Source organism: Stegostoma tigrinum, chromosome 25, assembly GCF_030684315.1.
Source record: "Stegostoma tigrinum isolate sSteTig4 chromosome 25, sSteTig4.hap1, whole genome shotgun sequence".
NCBI classification, from domain to species: Eukaryota; Metazoa; Chordata; class Chondrichthyes; order Orectolobiformes; family Stegostomatidae; genus Stegostoma; species Stegostoma tigrinum.
In genome coordinates this window covers 40,917,287-40,938,848 of record NC_081378.1, presented here as the reverse complement: position 1 = coordinate 40,938,848, position 21,562 = coordinate 40,917,287, and the positions used below count along the sequence as shown (strand labels likewise).

At 40.4% G+C, this 21,562-nt stretch overlaps 1 protein-coding gene across 2 annotated transcripts in view; it reads left to right on the top strand.

Moving 5' to 3' along the window:
- ano2b (anoctamin 2b) overlaps nucleotides 1-21,562 on the top strand; it is a 155,136-nt gene that overhangs the window by 87,925 nt on the left and 45,649 nt on the right. Inside the window, exons 22-26 of one of the 2 annotated variants that reach the window (XM_048553662.1) lie at nucleotides 1,061-1,213; nucleotides 1,329-1,381; nucleotides 4,295-4,473; nucleotides 5,573-5,678; nucleotides 20,015-20,852. In XM_048553662.1, coding sequence (XP_048409619.1) covers nucleotides 1,061-1,213; nucleotides 1,329-1,381; nucleotides 4,295-4,473; nucleotides 5,573-5,678; nucleotides 20,015-20,296 — 773 coding nt within the window. In that variant the 3' untranslated portion in view covers nucleotides 20,297-20,852. Of the gene's footprint in view, nucleotides 1-1,060; nucleotides 1,214-1,328; nucleotides 1,382-4,294; nucleotides 4,474-5,572; nucleotides 5,679-20,014; nucleotides 20,853-21,562 lie in introns of those variants that run through there. The other variant, XM_059654660.1, reaches the window with a different exon arrangement.

Below are 21,562 nucleotides of genomic sequence, written 5' to 3'. Positions count from 1 at the left end.
GATGACCAAACTATAGCCTTTGGGATCTACTGTTAATTTTTTGCAGCAGCTGCCAGGGGTATATATTTCAGTGTGTATTTACTTTAAGTCTGTAGGAATATTGCTAAGTATGAATATTAACATGCAAGAGATTTATTTCATGGATTCTGTGCATTATGATGTTATTAGTGCTTCCCAATTATAGTTCTGTCTAGAGCTTCCAAATTACATCGATGTCGAACGGCATACTCTGTCAATTTAAGTACCCTACAAGCTAATTGTAGTTCTGTATCTGATAGGTTGGAACAGTCATATCGCTACCACTTGTCTATTGACACCATTGACAAAGGGTATAACCAATGCCTGCATTAAAAGTGGTAGCTATTAATAAAAGGAATTGATACTGATCAAAACGATCCCAGCAGTTTCACACCTTGGAAACTAATGGCTATTCCTGAATGATCAACAGCAACTTATTTAGGACTTTTAGATGTTAATGCTGCAATGATCAGTATGAGACCTGGGCTGGGGCCAATCACCTGAGGGTGCTGGGAAGATATCTTCAGAAGTTTTTGAAACTTTTATTGAATCAGTTTATTTCTCTTGCTTTTGGGGCTCCCCATGAATTGCACAGCTGCTAGGCTAGAAGTAAAAATTGTCTATTCCTGTTGTTTTGGCATCATGACTGGTGAGGAAGCTTGATAAATGGACTACATTTCTGGCCCACTTTTTTCATATGCTTCCATCTTGTGCCCCTAATGGGAAAACTTCCTTGAAGTGAATGTGGCTGGAGATTGACTTAAAGCATTATACAATTCACTGACTTGGACTTCTTCCAAGCTTTCTACTGGGAGAGTAGAATTGTGGAGCTAGCTCTGCAGATTTCATCACAGAGTCTGACAGCCAGAGTGAATTGTTTAAGGTTGGTTTTGTGGTTTGTGATGTGGCCCAGTATCTCTTATGAAACTGTTGTATTAGATAGTTATTACTTAGTACAGTCACTCACAGACAATTGGATTACATAGAGATACATGACTGTGCTCCTTGTTAGCATGTTTTAATGAATACTGCTTTCCCCCAGTTGTGCAGTTTGGCTTTGTGACACTCTTTGTCGCATCCTTTCCCTTGGCTCCCTTGTTTGCTCTTCTCAACAACATCATTGAGATTCGGCTGGATGCAAAAAAATTTGTTGCTGAACTCAGAAGACCAGATGCAGTACGGGCAAAAGACATAGGTATGTCAGCCACCTCAAAATATTCATCAGCATTTCAGTCAGAATGATCCACATGAAGTTGATTTGCATTAAATGTCTTGCATCTTCATTGATGTGTGTCTTCTTTGTCCATTAGGAATTTGGTATAACGTTCTCAGTGGCATGGGGAAGTTTTCAGTGATCATCAACGTAAGTGACTCAGCTTTCTAATATCTTCTTTGAATGCACAGGATCTTTATGAAGTAAAGGGTTCAGGCATAACTAAAGTTATGGGAGCCCTGATGCAATCAGACGGTTAACAAGCTAAAACTGGCCTCCCATTGGATGAATGTGACACCAGAGTGAAAATCCAAATCCTAGGAGCTTCTGGTCAGTCAGAGGTGGTAACTCTCTATTGCTAGTAATAGCACTGGGACTGTAGGCTACTAATAATAGCATCTTTCACCAGGAATCATTACTGGAAACTTGGAGATAACGTGAATATGGACAAGGGTTTTGGACAGGAGAGGGAGATGGGTTTCAGTGGTGCCTGCTATCCATCACTGGATCCATTGATCAGTCACTGAGTGCTTGTGTTGTAGTCCTGACTAGTATCATTACTAGACAACTCAGATCAGACACTGCAATCTCACTCAATAGATTATATTCTAGTTTTTGTATTTAACGAGATGGTCTACATTGAAACACCCCACACAATGCTGCAGATTTTAATAATAAAATAGAAGTTTATTGTGCAAAAGAAATGAAACTAAAGTAGAATAAACCAAACTACTTACATCTACCATAATTTGAAAGATGTTAAGACACAAGACAAAATGCAATATCTTCGATCTCAACACTGTCTCTTTATAGACCAGGGAAAGTTCTTTTCTCAATTAGATTTATAAGTTTGACTTAACTGTTTCTTTCAATTCCTGTTCCTAAGAGTTTGTTAGCCACTTTCTTGATTATTCACACAATTGAGTTTAGACTTATTCAGCTTGAAATTACCACTTCATGGTTTCGACTAACACTTCTGGTCTGAAATTTTCATCTAAAATCTTTACACTGAGGCAACCTATGTCTTAATTTTTTTTAACTGCCTCCTCCTTTTAGGAGAATCTCTTTCCCATTTAACCTCAAGTCAGGATTTCTGCAAATTAAAAGCAAAAGCTTTCAATCAAAGGGGTATTCCCTAAGCAAAATAAACATAAAACAATTCTTGATTCTGCTAAACCAAAAACGTTTGAATGATTATTAATATTTATTCTGACTGATGATAAAATTTTCAAAAATAATTAAATTCCCATTATCAATCCAGTGACTCTCCCTGCCTTTCCCACATACTGGTTTAAACAAAACATGGCTTCAGAGATACTGACAAATTAGTCATTAAGCTCTCTCATACATGCAGACCAAAACCCGATGCCACTAGTTCAAACACCAAACTCTAAAATAAATGATGTTAATGTGTGTATTTATAAATCACACGCCTTATATCACACTTGTTAATGAGGGTGCATCCTGACAAGGTTCTAAGCAAACCCAGCAGGGTTTAGCCATAACTGACAGGGTTTGCCATGTGACCCTAAGGACCCATGGTGGACCGGTGTGAAGCTTGTGAATTCCTGCATCACCATTAAATCCTGTTGGGGGAGGTTCAGGGATAATTAGTTTAAGTGGGTTATTGAATAACCTAATTGACAAGCTCACCAGTCGGCTCAATTCCTGTCAGAACCTTCCTGCCACTCAGTAAAAAATTCTCCTTTGTCGTCATGGTATCCCCTCTGACAGGCTCAGCCATGTTCAGCCTAAAGATGCACTTACTGTCGAGAGTTTGGAAAAAATAAATCAAACTGATTACTTTTTTTTTCTATACTATGGCTGGAAGATGATTTTATTTTTACTTATATAGCCACTTACATAGCAGATTTAAGTTTATAGGTTTAGGCATTTCAGATTCATATTTCAGCAATAATTAAAATGCACAACTATGTCAATTTTCTCATAATTTAAGATCAATTAAATTTAACACAGTTTTAACCTGCTTAGAGCTCGTCAGCTGTGTTTTTTAAGTGGTTATCAAACACCAAACACAGTTACTGAAGTTGAGGAATGCACCTTTACAAATCACAAATATCCATCTCCAAAATGTTGAGGCAATTCTGTGTTCTGCTGATTTAAGTTGTGCCGCAAGGAATTATTCCCTTGAGGATGCAGCATCGGCAATTTGGCAGACTTCTTTGGAAATGTACTGGTGGAAAAGTGAGGTAAATTTGGTACATTTTGCAAAGGGTTGAGATATCCTGAAGCACGTGATGATTTGGGAGACCTTTTCTTTCAAAGGGAGGTCAAGCACAGGAGTCAATTAATAGGAAGCACCTTTACCCATTAGATAGTGGCACTGGTGTTTTGACACAGAAGAAGAGGTTTGTTTGAAGCAGAAGGATGGCATGAATCCCAAGTTGTTCAGACATACAGACTCTACATCAGACTTTTCAAGGTCCATAACATTCACCTATCATCAGTCTGGACCATTGCGCCAGTTTTGCAGGAAGCCCTGCTAACAATTAAAGGAAATGTTTGTACTTCACAGGAACAAATTTTCAAAAGTTGTTATATAGCAAATATGTATTGTTGAAATGTATATTCTGTGACTTATATCTGCAGTGCAACATTCAATTTACAATGATTTCTCCATAGTGGAGGTGCCGGTGTTGGTCTGGGATGGACAAAGTCAGAAGTCACACGACATCAGGTTATAGCCCAACAGGTTTATTTGCTATCACAAGCTTTTGGAACACTAGTCCTTCGTCAGGTTGATGAAGGAGCAGCTCTCTGAAAGTTTGTGCTTTCAAATATACCTGTTGGACTATAACCTGGTGTTCAGTGAGCTCTGACTTTATCTTATTAAGAATAACTGAAATAGTTGAGCAGCTACTGCTACTGGTGATTTGTACAACCTGTTTCTCGAGACCTTAATGGAGAATTGCTTCATATGTTTGCTTTTCCATCCTCTGTTCACCATTTAGCAGACAATTGTCCCAATGTATATTAACAGTTCATTTTTCTTCAAGACTCTTGATTTCCAGTGTTAATACATCTTCTTTGTGTGTCACCCAGGCATTTGTAATCGCCATAACGTCTGACTTCATTCCACGCCTTGTTTACCAATACATGTATAGTGATGATGGAAGTATGCATGGGTTTGTGAATCATACCTTATCATACTTCAATATCAGTGAATTTCTACAGGGTACTCATCCACAATCATCACATTTCAACAATATTAAAGTCTGCAGGTAATCATATGCTAAGTTATTGCTGTTGCTTATCTTTAATAAAGGCTGTTCAGCCTGCGGAGTTCGAGTAATTAAGTCCCTGCTTTCCTTATTAATGCAGAAACATAGGATCTTCATCTGGCAGGAGAAATGCTTTTGTGCAACATTTTAGACGCAACTAGATTATAGATATGAGTGATAATGGGAACTGCAGATGCTGGAGAATCCAAGATAACAAAGTGTGGAGCTGGATGAACACAGCAGGCCAAGCAGCATCACAGGAGCTCAAAAGCTGACGTTTCGGGCCTAGACCGCTGATGAAAGGTCTAGGCCCGAAACGTCAGCTTTTGTGCTCCTGAGATGCTGCATGGCCTGCCGTGTTCATCCAGCTCCACACTTTGTTATCTTAGATTATAGATATGTCCCTTTGACCAAGGCATGATGTCTCAGTGGTTAGCAATGCTGCATTACAGTGCCAGGGACTCGGATTTGATTCCACACTTGGGCGATTGACTGTGTGGAGTTTGCAGACTCTTCCTGTGTCTGTGCGGGTTTCCTCTGAGTGCTCAGGTTTCCTCCCACAATCCAAAGATGTGCAGGCTAGGTGGATTGGCTATGCTAAATTGCCCATAATGCTCAAGGATGTGTAGCTTAGGTGGGTTATAGGGCAATGTGTCTGGGTGGGATGTCTGAGGGTCAGTGTGGACTTGTTGGGCTGAAGGACCTGTTTCCACATAGTAGGGATTCTGTAATCTATGATCAAATGTTGTGGAGATAATCCAAGTTCACTCTGTTAATAAAACAGCATGATTTAAACCAAGCTTGACTCAGACACATCAGTTTATACAGTTGTAAATAAGATTGCATTCAGTACAGAACGTGATCTTAAGGAGCACCATTTGTGGTTCTTTCTCCATAACTCAATTGTTCACAGTAGAGTCTTATTCAATTAAGTAACTACATGATTGGTTTTATTTTCAAATGTTTTTCTGGAAGCCTTCATGATCTGGGGAGGTTTTTCATGCTTTATTGCAATGCTGCAGAACTAATTAGTCATATTTTTACTTCCTATCATCCCAAACCCTCCCCCACCCAACCCCATCCTGACGTTTTACCACAGGTACAAGGATTACAGGGAACCACCATGGTCTGACCATGCCTATGATTACTCCAAGCAGTATTGGGCTATCCTAGCTGCACGCTTGACATTTGTTATAATCTTCCAAGTAAGTGAAGGGCAGTGGTAAGCAGAGCAACATCTGTGAACTATTAAATGGAATTGACATTCAAAGGTATTTCAAACAAAATCAGTCCTTGGATAATTTGGTTTGCATATCACAAATGCTGCTTAATCGAAGGCTAATACACAAGTGCCATAAGTTTAGGAAATTGTAACATTGCAGTTGTGCAGTTAAAGAGCAGATCATGTCAAACACTGAAAGACAGATGGAATAGATTAGTGCAATACTAATCAGCACTTCATCAGTTTCGTGCGATTATAACAAAAGTATGTTATTCAGTTGCTGACAGCATTCTGCATTTGACTATATGAAGGAGATAAACTCTACATCTCTCCATTGTCCCCAGATACCGTCCCCATTATCAGAGCAGATAATGAAGGTACAACATTTTTTTAAATTCGCTCTGGAAACTAGACAATAAAGCAATTCTTGTATCTTCTCTTGAGACTGAGCATCAATATAGTGGTGTCTAACAATTGCAAATTTAAAATCTCTATAAATTCATCACAGACTAATGAGATCTTAAAGCATTAGTGTTGTCTAGGGGCTACTTTTTTGCCCCAGCTGTAATTTGCTACCAACATTTGACTTTACAAGGGGTCTAGTTCTGAAAGATTCAGACTGGTTTTAGCCAAACCGATATGAATGAAGCAAAGATCAAAGGTTTGAAGCAATATTGAATGGGATGGTTTGGATGTGTCAAGGCACTATCCCATACTTCAGCATTGCCCAATTGTTAAGCTTTGCCTTGTTTCTGCATATTTACCCTCCCCCCCAAATATATAATATGAGCATCAGTGCTAATTTTTAAAGTTATTTTTTTAAAAAGTGGGCCTCACTGGCAAGGCCAGCATTTTTAGCCCATCTCTAACTGCCCTTGAGAAGGTGATGGTGTATTGTCTTATGAAATTGGTGTAGTTTAGCTGGTTTAGATACTCCCACAGTGCTATTAGGGAGGGAGTTCCAGGATTTGCACTCAATGACGGTGACGGAACAGTGATACATTCCAAGTCAGGGTGAAGAGTAGCTTGGAGAGGAACTTGCAGGCAGTGATGCTCACATGTATCCACTGCCCTTTTGTTTCTAGATGGCAGAATTTGTGGATTTGGAAGGTGTTGTCCTAAGGACCTTGGTGAGCAGCTGCAAATCAAGTTGTAGATGGTGCACTCTACTGCCATTGTACCCTGGCACGAAGGAAGTGGATGTTTAATTTGTTGGATGAGGTGACAAACAGGCAGGTTTTTTTGTAATGAATGGTGGTCAAGGTCTTATGTGTATTTGGAGTTGCACTCATCAGTCAAGTGGGAAGTATTCCATCACGTTCATGACTTGAGCCTCGCAGATGCCTGATGTCTTTTGGGAGTTATGAAGTGAGTCGCAAACCACAGAATTTCTAACTTCTAATTGTTCTTACAGCATCATCGTGAACAGTAACCTTCAGGATGTTAATAGTGAGGATTCAGCAAAGATAACGTTAGTGAATGTTGAGGGACAATAGTTCAATTCTGTTTTCTTGGAGACAGTCATTGCCTGACACTTGCATGGCACAGATGCTCCTTGCCACTTATCAGCTGAAGTTGAATGTAATCCAGGTCTTTCTATGCATTCATACAGATTGTTTCAGTATTTGAAGAGCGAATAGTGCTGAACAATGTATAATTATCAGTGAACGTCGCCTTTTTTACCCCATGATGGGTAGGAGGTCATTAATGAAGCAGCTGAAAGTATTGATTCCAGGACACTCCCCTGAGGAGCTTGTACAATGATGTCCTGGGACCAAAGTGATTGGCTTCCAAAAAACACTATTGTCTTCCTTTGTGACTCCAATAAGTGGATCCCCCTCCCCAGTAGATTTCCATTGACTTTAATTTTGCCAGGGATCCCTTTTGGCATACTGTATCAAACACTGCCTTGATTTCAAGGGCAGTCACTCTAACCTTCTCAATTTCTGCTCTCCTTTTCCATGTTTGGAACCAAATCTGTAATGATGTCAGGAGTTGTGTCATCGCAGTGGAATCTACAATAAATGTCAATGAGCAGGTCACTGCCGTACACGTATTATTTATGGAGCTTCCTCCTTCTCCTGTTAGTTGTTTAATGTATCACCATTGTGCTATGACAGCAAAGCTTTGAACTGGTTGTGGGATTGTTGAGCCCAGCCTAATGCATGCTGCTTCCACTATTTGGCACATTGTATTTCATGTGTTTTAACTTCATTGAGCCTCACTTTTTAGGAATGCCTGATGCTGCTCCTGGCATGCACATCTGCAGTCTTCATTAAGCCAGGATTGATCCTGTGACTTAATCTTAATGATAGATTGAGGGATATATTAGCCATGAGGTCATAGTTTATGGTTGATTACAGTTCTGTTGCTGCAGATAGTTGGCCCACAACATCCCATAAATGCCCAGTTTTGGGCTCCTAGATCTGTCCAAATCCATTGATTTAGCCCAGTCGCAATGCCGCGCAATGCAATGGAGGCTATGTCATAAGTGAAGATAGGATTTGGTCTTCATAATGATTCTGCTGCTGTCACTCCTACTGATCCGACATGGTTAGGTGCATCTGCAACAAACAGATTGGTCAGGATGGGATCAGAGATAATGGGAACTGCAGATGCTGGAGAATCCAAGATAATAAAGTGTGAAGCTGAATGGACACAGCAGACCAAGCAGCATGTCAGGAGCACAAAAGCTGACGTTTCGGGCCTAGACCCTTCATCAGAGAGGGGATGGGTGAGTGTTCTGGAATAAATAGGGAGAGAGAGGGAGGCGGACCGAGGATGGAGAGGAAAGAAGATAGGTGGAGAGGAGAGTATAGGTGGGGAGGTAGGGAGGGGATAGGTCAGCCCAGGGAAGACGGACAGGTCAAGGAGGTGGGATGGAGGTTAGTAGGTAGGAGATGGAGGTGCGGCTTGGGGTGGGAGGAAGGGATGGGTGAGAAGAAGAACAGGTTAGGGAGGCAGAGACAGGCTGGGCTGGTTTTGGGATGCAGTGGGGGAAGGGGAAATTTTGAAGCTGGTGAAGTCCACATTGATACCATTGGGCTGCAGCGTTCCCAAGCGGAATATGAGTTGCTGTTCCTGCAACCTTTGGGTGACATCATTGTGGCACTACAGGAGGCCCTTGTTGGACATGTCATCTAAAGAATGGGAGGGGGAGTTGAAATGGTTCGCGACTGGGAGGTGCAGTTGTTTATTGCGAACCGAGCGAAGGTGTTCTGCAAAGCGGCCCCCAAGCCTCCGCTTGGTTTCCCCAATGTAGAGGAAGCCACACTGGGTACAATGGATACAGTATACCACATTGGCAGATGTGCAGGTGAACCTCTGCTTAATATGGAAAGTCATCTTGGGGCCTGGGATGGGGGTAAGGGAGGAGGTGTGGGGGCAAGTGTAGCACTTCCTGCGGTTGCAGGGGAAGGTGCTGGGTGTGGTGGGGTTGGAGGACAGTGTGGAGCGAACAAGGGAGTCACGGAGAGAGTGGTCTCTCCGGAAAGCAGACAAGGGTGGGGATGGAAAAATGTCTTGGGTGGTGGGGTCGGATTGTAAATGGCAGAAGTGTCGGAGGATGATGCGTTGTAATGGATGGGATCAAACTGGTTTTCCCATTAATCCATTTCATCACCACCTACTACAGACCCAGTCTAGTGACTATTCCCTATGGTATCAGCCAACTCCTTCCTTAAGTTTGCTGTTGAGCCACTATTGTTCATTGACATTGAAGTGACCCCAGGCAGGGTGCATTCTGCCTATTTGCCACCCTTCAGTGATTTCTCCAAGTGGCGTTTAATATGGAGGAGTACTGATTCATCAGGCATGGGAGGGGTGTGTGGTAATCAGCGAAACATTTCCTTTGGCCATATTTGACTTTATGTCAGGAAACATCATGGGGCCCAGTGAATATTGATAATTCTTCAGGATAATACCTTCCGGACAGTGAACCACTGTGCCTTTGCTGAGTGTGTCCTGCCAATGGGAAAGAACTCTGTAATGATGACAGTGACTAGGACATTGACTGTAAAATTTGACTCTGAATATAATTGTATCAGGCTATTACTTCACTTGGCTGTGTGCTATTTATTGTTTCCAAAACCCAGAATCCTTTGGCAAGCTAGTCCCTCAAGTTTAATTCATTTTTTGATTTCTTTTTGTAGTAATTTTAGTGGAGCTGAGTGGCTTGCTAAATTATATCCAGAGAGTAGTTAAGAGTTAGAGTCAAGCAAATCACTACAGGCCTAGGGTCACATGTCGGTCAGCAAAGGCCAGATTTCCTTCCTAAAGGACATTAGTGAATGCGTTGGGTTTTTACAACAATCAAGGATAGCTTAGTGACACCACGACTGAGATTAGTTCAGTACATTCACCTAGTGTGGCGACTGGCACTGCTGTATTATCAGCTATTAGTATCATTCAATCCACACAGCTACTATAATGCTGTCTTTTAATGATCCCCTTGAAAGTATTGGTATTTTGATATGTTTTTAATATTATCTATAATAAACAATGTTAACTTTACAAATGTGCGTTATCTTTTGCTTTAAGACAATGACTTTACTGACACATTGAGACACTGGTCTGGAATACCTCCAACTGTTGGTGTCTGCAGATACATTGGCCTTGAGGCTGCTTTCTCCTTGTCATTAAGGAAGGCACTTCAGTTCCTTGTGTACTGTAACACTCCTTCATTCACTTCTCAAATACATCTCTCTAGTGTAGTGTCTAAGACCGCTCTTTTTTCACATGCATATTCAAGGCTGGTGTGATCTCACTGATTGATGTCAGTCACGTAATCAGTTACGCCATCATTATGATTTACACAAAAAGGAATGTAAAAGGGTCTTTCTTTACATACTATCAGGTGCGTATCCACTGTAGTATTGGCATTAACGTATCTGAGAATAGGAACTATGCATCATCCTGGCTTTATTTATTTTGTTCACCTTTCTCAATATTCCCTAAGTGGTTCCTAACCTACCGCTGTTTGTTATTGATGGGAATGTTCAGGCTGATAATGATGCAGTGACAGCCACTTTGACATGTTGCTAGATGGCTAATGCTGAAGTAAAAGATCTCTAACTAGAGTTATCAACTCTTAGTTTATTTCCCTCAGAAATTACAGCAGACTCAGAGGAAAACAGGACAGAGTAGGAATTGAACCTAGGAAATCCATGGACCTTGGAGCTTACAAGAAGGCCAAGCAGCATGAGAGGCGCAGCAAGGTTGACGTTTCAGGCCTAGATCCTCCTGCAGATTTTCTGAAGAAGGGTCTAGGCCTGAAACATCAGCCTTCCTGCTCCTCTGATGCTGCTTGACCTGTTGTGTTCGGCCAGCTCTATACCTTGTTCTCTCAGATTCTCCAGCATCGCCTACGGTTCCTACTATCGCTGGAGCTGACAAGAGCACGGTTTTGACACTGTCGTTCTTGGCTTTTCTGGAAATTAGGCAGATACCGAACAGCAAATTCCTCATACAATCAATCGAGAAGAAATATTTCATTACCCCTGAAAAAACACTCATTTAAATGAAAGGGCAATTATGTCCCAAACAAATGTTTTCACACTCCTTTCAGTGGCCATGTTGGTTCTCATGACCCCAACATACGCATATAAAAGTTCAATTTAAAGTGCAATAGACATGTGAAAACTGTCAATAATTTCAAGGTTAACAAAGTGTGAAGATGGATGAACACAGCAGGCCAAGCAGCATCTCAGGAACACAAAAGCTGACGTTTTGGGTCTAGACCCTTCATCAGAGAGGTGGATGGGGAGAAGGTTCTGAAATAAATAGGGAGAGAGGGGGAGGCAGACCAAGGATGGATAGAGGAGAAGATAGGTGCAGAGGAGAGTATAGGTAGGGAGGGGATAGGTCAGTCCGGGGAGGTGGGGTGTGGGGAAGGAACCGTTACAACCCGCGCCTCTCCCCCAGATACACTCACTCAACCCGCTCCCCAGAGCGGTTCCCACTGCCCAGCCCAGGCCCTTCACTCTGCTCCGTGTCTAGGCCCCACCATCACCCGGCAACTGCCCCCAGACCTCCCCTCCTCCCTGGACTGACCTATCCCCCTCCCTATCTCCCCACCTATACTCTCCTCTCCACCTATCTCCTCTTCTATCCACCCTCGGTCCACCTCCACCTCTTTCCCTATTTATTTCAGAACCCTCTCCCCATCCCCCTCTCTGATGAAGGGTCTAGGCCCGAAACATCAGCTTTTGTGCTCCTGAGATGCTGCTTGGCCTGCTGTGTTCATCCAGCTTCACACTTTGTTATCTTGGATTCTCCAGCATCTGCAGTTCCCATTATCTCTAATAATTTCAAGGTTAAAAGGCACAGTACTTCAGCACAAGTGCAACTCACCTATCTTCAAACACCTGCTTCTTTCTCAAGTTCTCAGTTACATTTTTTTTATCTTTGAGCTTGAATCACAATTTCGCCACCTGCCAAAAGCAGCATTCAGCAGCTGTCTATTGTAAGCTATGATTGAGGCAACACTGTTCTAGCTTTGGCCTCTCCTGAGGTCTCTGTGATCTCTGTTTCCAACCATGAAGCATGTATGTTAGGCCTGAGTGCATCTGCCATTCACACTGTTCAAAGTTGCTGTATCATCTCTTGGCCTGACTTTCAAAATTATGTTGATTTCTAGATACCTTCTGGACCATTTCTCCACAGTTGATTCAGAAGACCTTTTCCAGAACCTGATACCCAAACTAAACAATTATAACTGTAAACTTATTTCTGTGGCTACTGACTTGAAATACAGTACACAGCATAGAGATTGAATGTGTCAATAAAAGGATACATGTGGAATCACAGGAAGGAAATATACAGAACAATTAGAACACAGCCTTGTAACAAACCATGAATTTCAACATTACATTTTTCACAATTATTCCATGTATCCTTAAAGGGTTCCTTTTGCATGGGGCGTGCATGGGTGCACAATGTTTGTCTAGCAAAGCCATTGGCTCTGTGCAAGTGGCCTGCTATTGGTGAGATTAGTGAACTAAACTGATCTAGTCTGTTTGTTTGGTGTTCCAAGCTCTTGAAATAGGATCACCCCAAGTATGCGAGGATTATAATGGTGCATTCAAAAGCACACACCATTGTTCAATTATAACTACATCAGTGATGTGTGAGGAGAAAGGGAAACACACATGTTGCAAATTGCTGGCTGATTTGCATTGTTCTAACACCCAATGAAATTCAGAGTTCAACCTATTCTCCTTTTTCGTGGCAAGGAGTTGCTGAATTTTAGTTGTAAGGAACCTTCAATATGGAGATTTGTGTTTCTACAAAGATACTTACTCCCTCCAGATCGCAATGGAACATTTGAATCTATGGTCTCTCAACCCTGCAGATAGTAAACCATCCAAAGAGGTTCATAAAATCAATTTTTAAAATAAATATTTCTTACTTTTTCCTTACATTATTTACTTTCTCTCAATTTAATCCTGTCTTCAATTTCTCTATTTATCTTGTACCTATTTGATTCTATTTCACATAATTTACAATTATGTTATTCTGTTATACCATAGGACCATTAGACCATAAGACATAGGAGTGGAAGTAGGGCATTCGGCCCATCAAGTTCACTCCGCCATTTAAATTATGACTGATGGGCATTTCAACTCCACTTCCCTGCACTCTCCCCGTAGCCCTTGATTCCTTCTGAGATCAAGAATTTATGGATCTCTGCCTTGAAGGCATCCAACGTCCCAGCCTCCACTGCACTCCGTGGCAATGAATTCCACAAGCCCACCACACTCTGGCTGAAGAAATATCTCCTCATTTCCGTTTTAAATTTACCCCCTCTAATTTTAAGGCTGTGCCCACGGGTCCTAGTCTCCCCGCTTAACAGAAACAACTTCCTAGCGTCCACCCTTTCTAAACCATACATCATCTTGTAAGTTTCTATTAGATCTCCCCTCAACCTTCTAAACTCTAATGAGTACAATCCCAGGATCCTTAGCCGTTCATCATACGTTAAACCTATCATTCCAGGGATCATCAGTGTGAATCTCCACTGGACACGCTCCAGGGCTAGTATGTCCTTCCTGAAGTGTGGGTCATACCTTTCCAATCTTTAAGTAAATAAATTGCAGGTAATGTTGTCAATCAATATCCCTTCACCTTACCATGTCATTGTAGACGCACATCATTTTTTAATCTGAAATGGGCAAAAAATTTTCCTCTTGCATGTTAGATCTGTAGCTCCAGCAAAAGCTGTGTCAACATTGTTTACAAATCAGGGAGATAGCGAATTTATTATTGTAGATTCCTGCTGTCATTAAGGAGACAATAGGACAGCTGCAATTCTGACACCCTTCACCAAGTAAATGAATCACCAGACAGCTACTGAGCTGCTGTTTGGTCTATGTACCCAAATAGTACAATTGATTAATAATATGGCTGTATGCCTAGTGGCTGAGGACTATTTTGATGGTTGGCACTTTTCAAAGCAGCCTGCTTATGATTCAAAGGGGGACAAATTATATCCTAGGATGTTTAGCCTTTTCCTTTTTTGTCGGTGCCACGTTAATGGAATGGGAGGAGCTCCACAAAACAAAAGCAGCCATTTTATACCCATCAAAGAGTTTTAAAATTCTTAAATCGGATTCTCAGCTTTTATTGTCTGCAAAACAATGTGAAGTGTTGTGTAAGTCAGGCATTAATCCACTAAATATTAGCAACATTTTATGTCATCATATATTTTTGCTGACTATTATAATAGTGTGATCGTTTTCACTTTTTTATATATGAATGAGAGACCACACAATTTATAATGTAGAAGATCACAATTAAAGGATAATTGCTCATCCAGTGGCATAGCATTCAGCTCATCGAAGTACATTTGTTCATGGCAAGCTCACACAGACGACATTATGATAATGACTAGGCGATGTGTTTTTATGATTTTAACTGACAAATAAATATCAGACAAAATCCTGGAGAAAACTTCCCTCTTCTCCCCCAAAAAACCCTCTTCAATAAAGTGCTGTGACATGTTCAGGACAGCCAGGAGGACTTCAGTTTAACATTTCACTCTAGAAGTGCCGTGTACCCTCAGTACTACATTGGAACAGAAAATTTAATTTTTGTTCTCAAGTCCTGAATTCAGAATAAAACCTTCTGACTCTGAGGTTAGAATTTTACCAACCGAGCCATAAGTAGCACAAAAGATGAATGATTTTGCAGTGTCTAAGAAAGCCTGGTTTGAATGACTGAAACAATGTTTAAAATAGAACAGGAGACCTGGATTGCCTCAGCGTCTCCTTCTGGTGAAAATTTTGCCTGCCCTGAGTATTAACCATCCGGTAATTCACAGCTCCTTGAGGTTTCTGTAAATTAATATTGAACTGCTTAGGAATAGGAGGTGGCCATTTGGCTAGCAGGCAATTACTAGATATTCCACAAACTGTCACCACAATTAACAACAGTCAAGTTACAGAGAGCAATAATTGAAATCTGATTGAGTGTTGACACGATAAGGAGAAAACAAAAACAGTTTGACCATTTCAGTTTGCTTTTCATTTACAGAATTTTCAGAGATTTTACTCAATATCAACTAATTGTGGTGAGCTGCTAGTTATAATAGTTAGCAGCTCATTTGTAGCAGAGAGTTACAAACCTCTACTAGACTTGGCATGTAGAGGTGTTTCTTATCATAGCTTTATTCCTAAATGGGCTGACTCTAATTTAAGGCTTTGCCTCCAAATTCTAGATTCCCTAACTAGCAGAAATACAGTAGATGGGCAGAAACTATCAATTCCCTTTAATATCTGGAAAACTTTAATCAAATCACCCTTAATATCCTTAAGAATGTGGGAACAGGAGTAGTTCATTCAATCCCTTGAGTCTTTACCACCATTTAATGAAAACATGGCTGAATTGCGATATGACACCATATAAATTTCACCCATTTCCTTTAATCCTTTGAAGAACATATCCTCTACTTTAGTCAGCTCTTTTAAAAACATATATCAGACCTTGCCTTTATAGATCATTGCTGACTGTCACATTCTGCGAATCCAAGATGAATTTATAAACTTGAGTAAATTCCTGACAACAGAAGTTAGGCTACCTGCCCTATAATTCCCTGGTTTCTCTCCCTTCACCTTCTAGCTCAAAAAGTACCAGAGTTCATGGATGCCAGCGCTTGTTGCTTTCAAATGCACTATTAAATATTTATTTTTTCTAAAGGTCAAATCAAATCATTCTGCGCTGTAGTATTGCAACCATAGTGAAAATGTTGTTTAGAGTTAGCCAGCTGAGAGCAGGAACCGGGGAAGAGATTATTTCAATAACAGAGTGAGAAAACTGGACACTAAGCTGTCTGTGAAGATTGTTCACCTGTTGTAGAACACACATGGTCTGCACTAATAGTTTACCATCCAAGCTGCAAAGGTTAAAATTGCCCCCAAGTCTAAATTCACTGGAACAAAGAATGTTAAACTGGTATCTGACAGAGGTATAATGTCTGTAAGATGTTTGAAGAGGTCAGATTACAAAAGATTATTTTCAGTGGTCAGTGAATCACATTGAAGGAGACAGAGACTGTGAATCAGTACAAAAAGCATAAAGGAGAGGATGGATTCTATGACTGAAAAGCACTTATTATTATTGCTACAAGTGTCTATTAATCAATCAGTAAGCTGCAAACTATCTTCTAGTCAAAAAGGTGGCTTTGAACGAAGCTCAGGTCACAGATGGAGCACAAAGATTGTAACCCTTCATACCTTGATCCATACTTTCTCCATGTGCACCTTTTCAGTAGGAGTTCCAGACTGTAATTAGTGCTTAGAGATATGAAGAAATGAAATATGAAAAAAGTGTGGGAAAGAACAAGGAGTTAAGTGGGAAGAGAGCATTTCAAAATATAAGTCACAATAACACAGATACAATGAATGAATAGCTCCTTTCCGAGCTAAAAATTCCATCATTATGAGAACAGGATATCTTAAGTAAGGACAACTTGACTGAAGAGGCAAACCTGCAGAGTCAACCTCCAGTCAGCTTGCCTATCCTCAATTTCATATGCTTATCATTCTCCATTACTACTGATTATTTCAAATGGGTATTGCAGGCTGCAGTTCATTTTATAAAACATGTAGATAACCATCTGATTTCTTTTGAAGATTGGAAAATTACTTGCAAACAGAGTCTATTCATTCCTTTAAAAAAATGTCATCCATATTACATAAGGCATGTTCTCTCAGTTGGGTGAGAGGTTCCAATAACCACAGTAGGGAGACTGCAGTAAAATATTATGGTCACTGGTCTAAAAGCTCAAAGTCATAGGCCCAGGTTCAACCCCTATAATTGCGGCAGTTAGATTTTGAAGTTTGATGAACAAACCTGAAATTAAAATATAATATCTGTAATGGTGACAATGTGACTATCAATGATTGTTCTAAACATGCCTTAAAGAAGGAAATCTACCATCCTCACTTGGTCTGACCAAGATATGGAGATGCCAGTGATGGATCGGGGTAGACAAAGTCAGAAACCACACAACACCAGGTTATAGGCTGACAGGTTTATTTGAAATCATGAGCTTTCAAAGTAATCCAAAAGTTTGTGATTTCAAATAAGCCTGTTAGACTATAACCTCGTGTTGTGCAATTTCTGACAAGTCCATGGCTTCAGATTTGCACTAATGTATGCTTAACAGCTTTGTGAAATGACAGAGCAAACTGGTCAGTTAGGAATAGGCAAAAAATGCTGTCATTGAAGAACGCAAAGAAAGGTAAATGTGAATAGTTGCTTGTCTGTCAAACAACATTATTCAATGAATGATAATTGCACTTTGGCTTCATGTACAAAGGGAGACAACTTGCCTCTTTGTTATTCCTCCAAAATAAACACTAAAATTTGCATTTTCCTGCATACAGTCATACAAGTCAGTCTGTTCATGTACTCTTTTCTCCTCACAATCATTTATTTACACCTGCCCAGACAGTGAGAGCTACAATGTTAACATAATACGATTGAATATTTCACAAGGTGGATTCTGGGAAAACTGCTCAGGCTGACGATCTTTATACCAACATCTGGAAGTCTTGCAGAATTCTGTACTTTTTCTCAAAAAAATCTGCTGAAAGTTTCTAATTTTCAAACGGCTGTTGCCTTTATTTTGTGAACACAACATCCCATTATGCTTCCTTGGACAGATTAGTGAATGAGGGGGGAGTCTGAGCAGGCCCATTGTTACTGATCTGGTCTTTCTTAACGTTTGAAACATGCTGCCGGATAATCTACAAGAAGGAGCATGAACCAACCACCGAAGGAATTAACAAATGAAGCAATCAAATATACCCAGCAAAGACTTTCCACAGGTGAAATAGGAGGTCAGGAGATTGGAAATAAAAACAAGGTTTTTTTTAAACAATTGAATCCCTACAGTGTGGAAGCAGGCCATTTGGCTCATCAAGTCCATACCACCCCTCCAAAGACCCACACACCCTCCATTTCCCATAGCTAATCCATCTAGCCTACACATCACTGTACACTGTGGGCAATGATTATGGCTAATCTTTAGATTTGGATGGAAACTAGAATACCCAGCAGAAACCCACTCAGACACAAGGAGAACATGGAAACTCCACACAGGTAGTCACCCAAGGGTGGAATTGAACCCAGATTCTTAGCATTGTGAGGCAGCAGTGCTAACCACAGCCACTGTGCTGTCTAAAATTGTCCATTGGTTATGTGCTAATGGATAAATCCTGGATAGGCGACATTGATGTTGATATCTGGCTAACTAGCAACTTCTGACTGTTGGAAATTAAAAAATGAGCTATCATCTATTAAATTTTTGTATTTTTATTCTCCTTGGTTCAACCTCACAATCTGTCCCTTACTTGTGACGAGTTACTAAATTTGCCAACGAACAGATAGTTTTGAGAACAAACGCTGAAAGAACTGCGGATGCTGTAAAATAGGAACAAAAACATAGGCCGCTGGAAAAGCTCAGCAGGTCTGGCAGCATCTGTTAAGAAAAAAATTAAAGTTAACATTTCAGGTCCAGTGACCCTTCCTCTGTTTAGAGGAAGGGTCACTGGACCCAAAATGTTGACTCTGATTTTTTCTTCACAAATGCTGCCAGACCTGCTGAGCTTTTCCAGCGGCTTATGTTTTTGTCTCTAGTTTTAAGAACAGTCCATTTTCAATGTGTTCAATAATTGTAAGGAAAAAGAGTGACAGCGAAAGCATGACCACAGCAGTCAGAAGTGCTGCAGAAGGTAAGACAACATTCAAGTGCTGAGTAGCAAGAAATTGTAACCTGCCTGGATATCTTTGAGGTAGTGTTGGAGGAAAGAAAATAAATGAAACAATGAGATCAGACATCAGCTGTAGCTGTGGATCTGGTTATGCAATGCTTCTTAATCCTTCAAAATCAAAGTTATGAAATATATGGTCAGGTCCAAAGATGTCTTGGTGAAAAGAGACACCACAAACAAATAGAAATGAAAGTTATTACGAATGTGGGTCTTTACAACATGGGTGTGTTATGAAATCTCTCCTTTAATCATAATGTGCACCAGTTGTTCTGGAGAGGGGGAATGGAGGTTAAACTAAACCTCTTCCTAGAGACAGTCCTATTTCAGCAGGTAGTCAGCAGGAAAGGAAACCAAAATGAAACCAATTGAAAATTAAGTGAATCCTTTCACACCTTGACACAGAAAATGGACTGGGCTGGATTGTGCGCGGCATAATTCCTTCCTATAGTATAGCATTGTTTAAAATTCTGCCTCTAGTAATTTACAGCTTTGTGCAAGTGAAAACTAAACTTTTTCCTCCCTCCTTCCTCCATTCGAAGCCTTATACAATCAATACAGAGTCACAGATTCCCACATCACAGAAATAGACCCTTTGATCCAACTAATCCATGTCAACCATAATCTCAAATACAGACTGCGCTTGGCCCATATCCTTCCAAACCGTTTTAATTCATGTACTTTTCGAACGTCTTTTAAGCTTAGTAAATATACCCGTATCCACCACTTTATCTGGAAGTTCATTCCACACAGAAATCACTGTCTTTATAAAAGAGTTGCCCCTCATCCTTTTCAAATCTTTCTCCTCTCACCTTTAGAAATATGCCCCCAGCCTTGAAATCTGCCACTATAGGAAAAAAAAACAGCTGCTAATCACCTTATCTGTACCCCTCATGATTTTAAAAACCATTATAAGGTCATTTCTCAACCTTCTACCTTGCAGTGAAAAACAGTCCCAGTCTATCTAGCCTCTTCAATAACTCAGGAACTGTCTAAGTATCACAGATGATTCTTGCCATCATTCTGTGTTTCATTCATTGAATTTCAGAACCTGGTGATGGTCTTAAGTGAGGTACTTGTTTGGCTGATATCTGACGTTCCCAAGGACATCAGCATACGAATGAAAAAGGAGAAAACCCTGTTCGTAGATGTGCTGCTGAAGGAAGAACAGGAGAAGTTTAATCTGATTGAGAGCTTTCCAGCGCAAGACAGGCAGAAGCAAAATCTGAAGACTGAAGTACAGAAGAGCCGAGCATCCAGCTTCACTCAGAGAGCCAGAAATCAGCGAAGCAGTTTCACATCATTTAGCTCACAACACACAGATGTCTGAGCTTCAGAAGCACAAGAGGACTAACCACATGTGCCCTTGATACTAGCAGGAACAAATCCAAGACTCACTGCTCAGAGTAAGCTGCAATTAATAATGTTCTTGCCCAAAAGCAAAGAAGATATGAGCTATGCCATGCATAAGCAGAACGTCAAAACCACAGAATGAATGAAAATTGCAGTGAAACGCAATTGCAGATTAATATGCACTTATGTAAAGAGTGGGTAGTTTTCTGGGTTAAAATCTATTTGAAAAGTAAGGTGAAGGCCTCAATGTACGCCAGGGGTTATCTACTGAATGTGGCTGAGACATTAGGAAGGACATAATGGAAACTTGATATGATCAGAATGAATAGGTTCAATTGAACTCAGTCATATTATATATGTAAATGTTCACTACATCTGTAAAATACTGTGCTCTGCTAAGTTAAGGGGGACAAAAACAGCTGTTTATGTTTTTAAAGATGATATTTTAATATTGTATGTGCAGTTTACTGTGTTATTTTGTGTTCAGGTACATCACTGTAGTTGTAAGATGGGGTGTTGTGAGATATACCTGCTAGAGCAATTCGATGTTGGAAAAAGAATAAACAGAAATTTTATTTCAACTTTTGGTTTAGAACTTTATTTTTTTAAGCATCAATTTTGGAAGGTGAAAATTACATTTCTAACTTCAAGTCTCCTCCACCTGGAGCACAGAAGGGAATAGCTACTCTCCAAATCCCCAGCACAGACAGGGATTGTGAGCAGTATGTGTCCAGATTCCTGAAACGTAGGTGCAGCTCAATGGAACAGCATAGCTTCACATGTTTATCTCTATGGAATGGCTCAGTGTAACTGCTTTAAATATTCATCCCAAGCTCTCTGCTATTTCAGAGGGATATATGAGTTGTCCATATGTGTACTGTCCCGCGGATAGCTTTCTGGAGAGTTGATTTAATTGTCTTACAATATTTTTTTATGGCTGATGAATGACTCAGCAGATGCTAATACACACTTTTGTGTTTGTGAATGAAAGAGTCTCAATGATAGACCTCAATGTTGAAAATTGGAGTTCCCTTGCAACTGATTTTTTTATTCCCTCTGATACTTAGTGCATAACAAGTGATTTCCTTGAAATGTTGTTACAGCAGTAACCAGCTTCCAAATTTCCAGGATCTTGAAAACAAAAAGGACAGGTCATAAGAATCACTGAGGTCACAATATCCCATCAAACCAGTGTCAGTGGTTTGTCTGCAGCTATTTATATTCTATTATCAATGTATTGTTT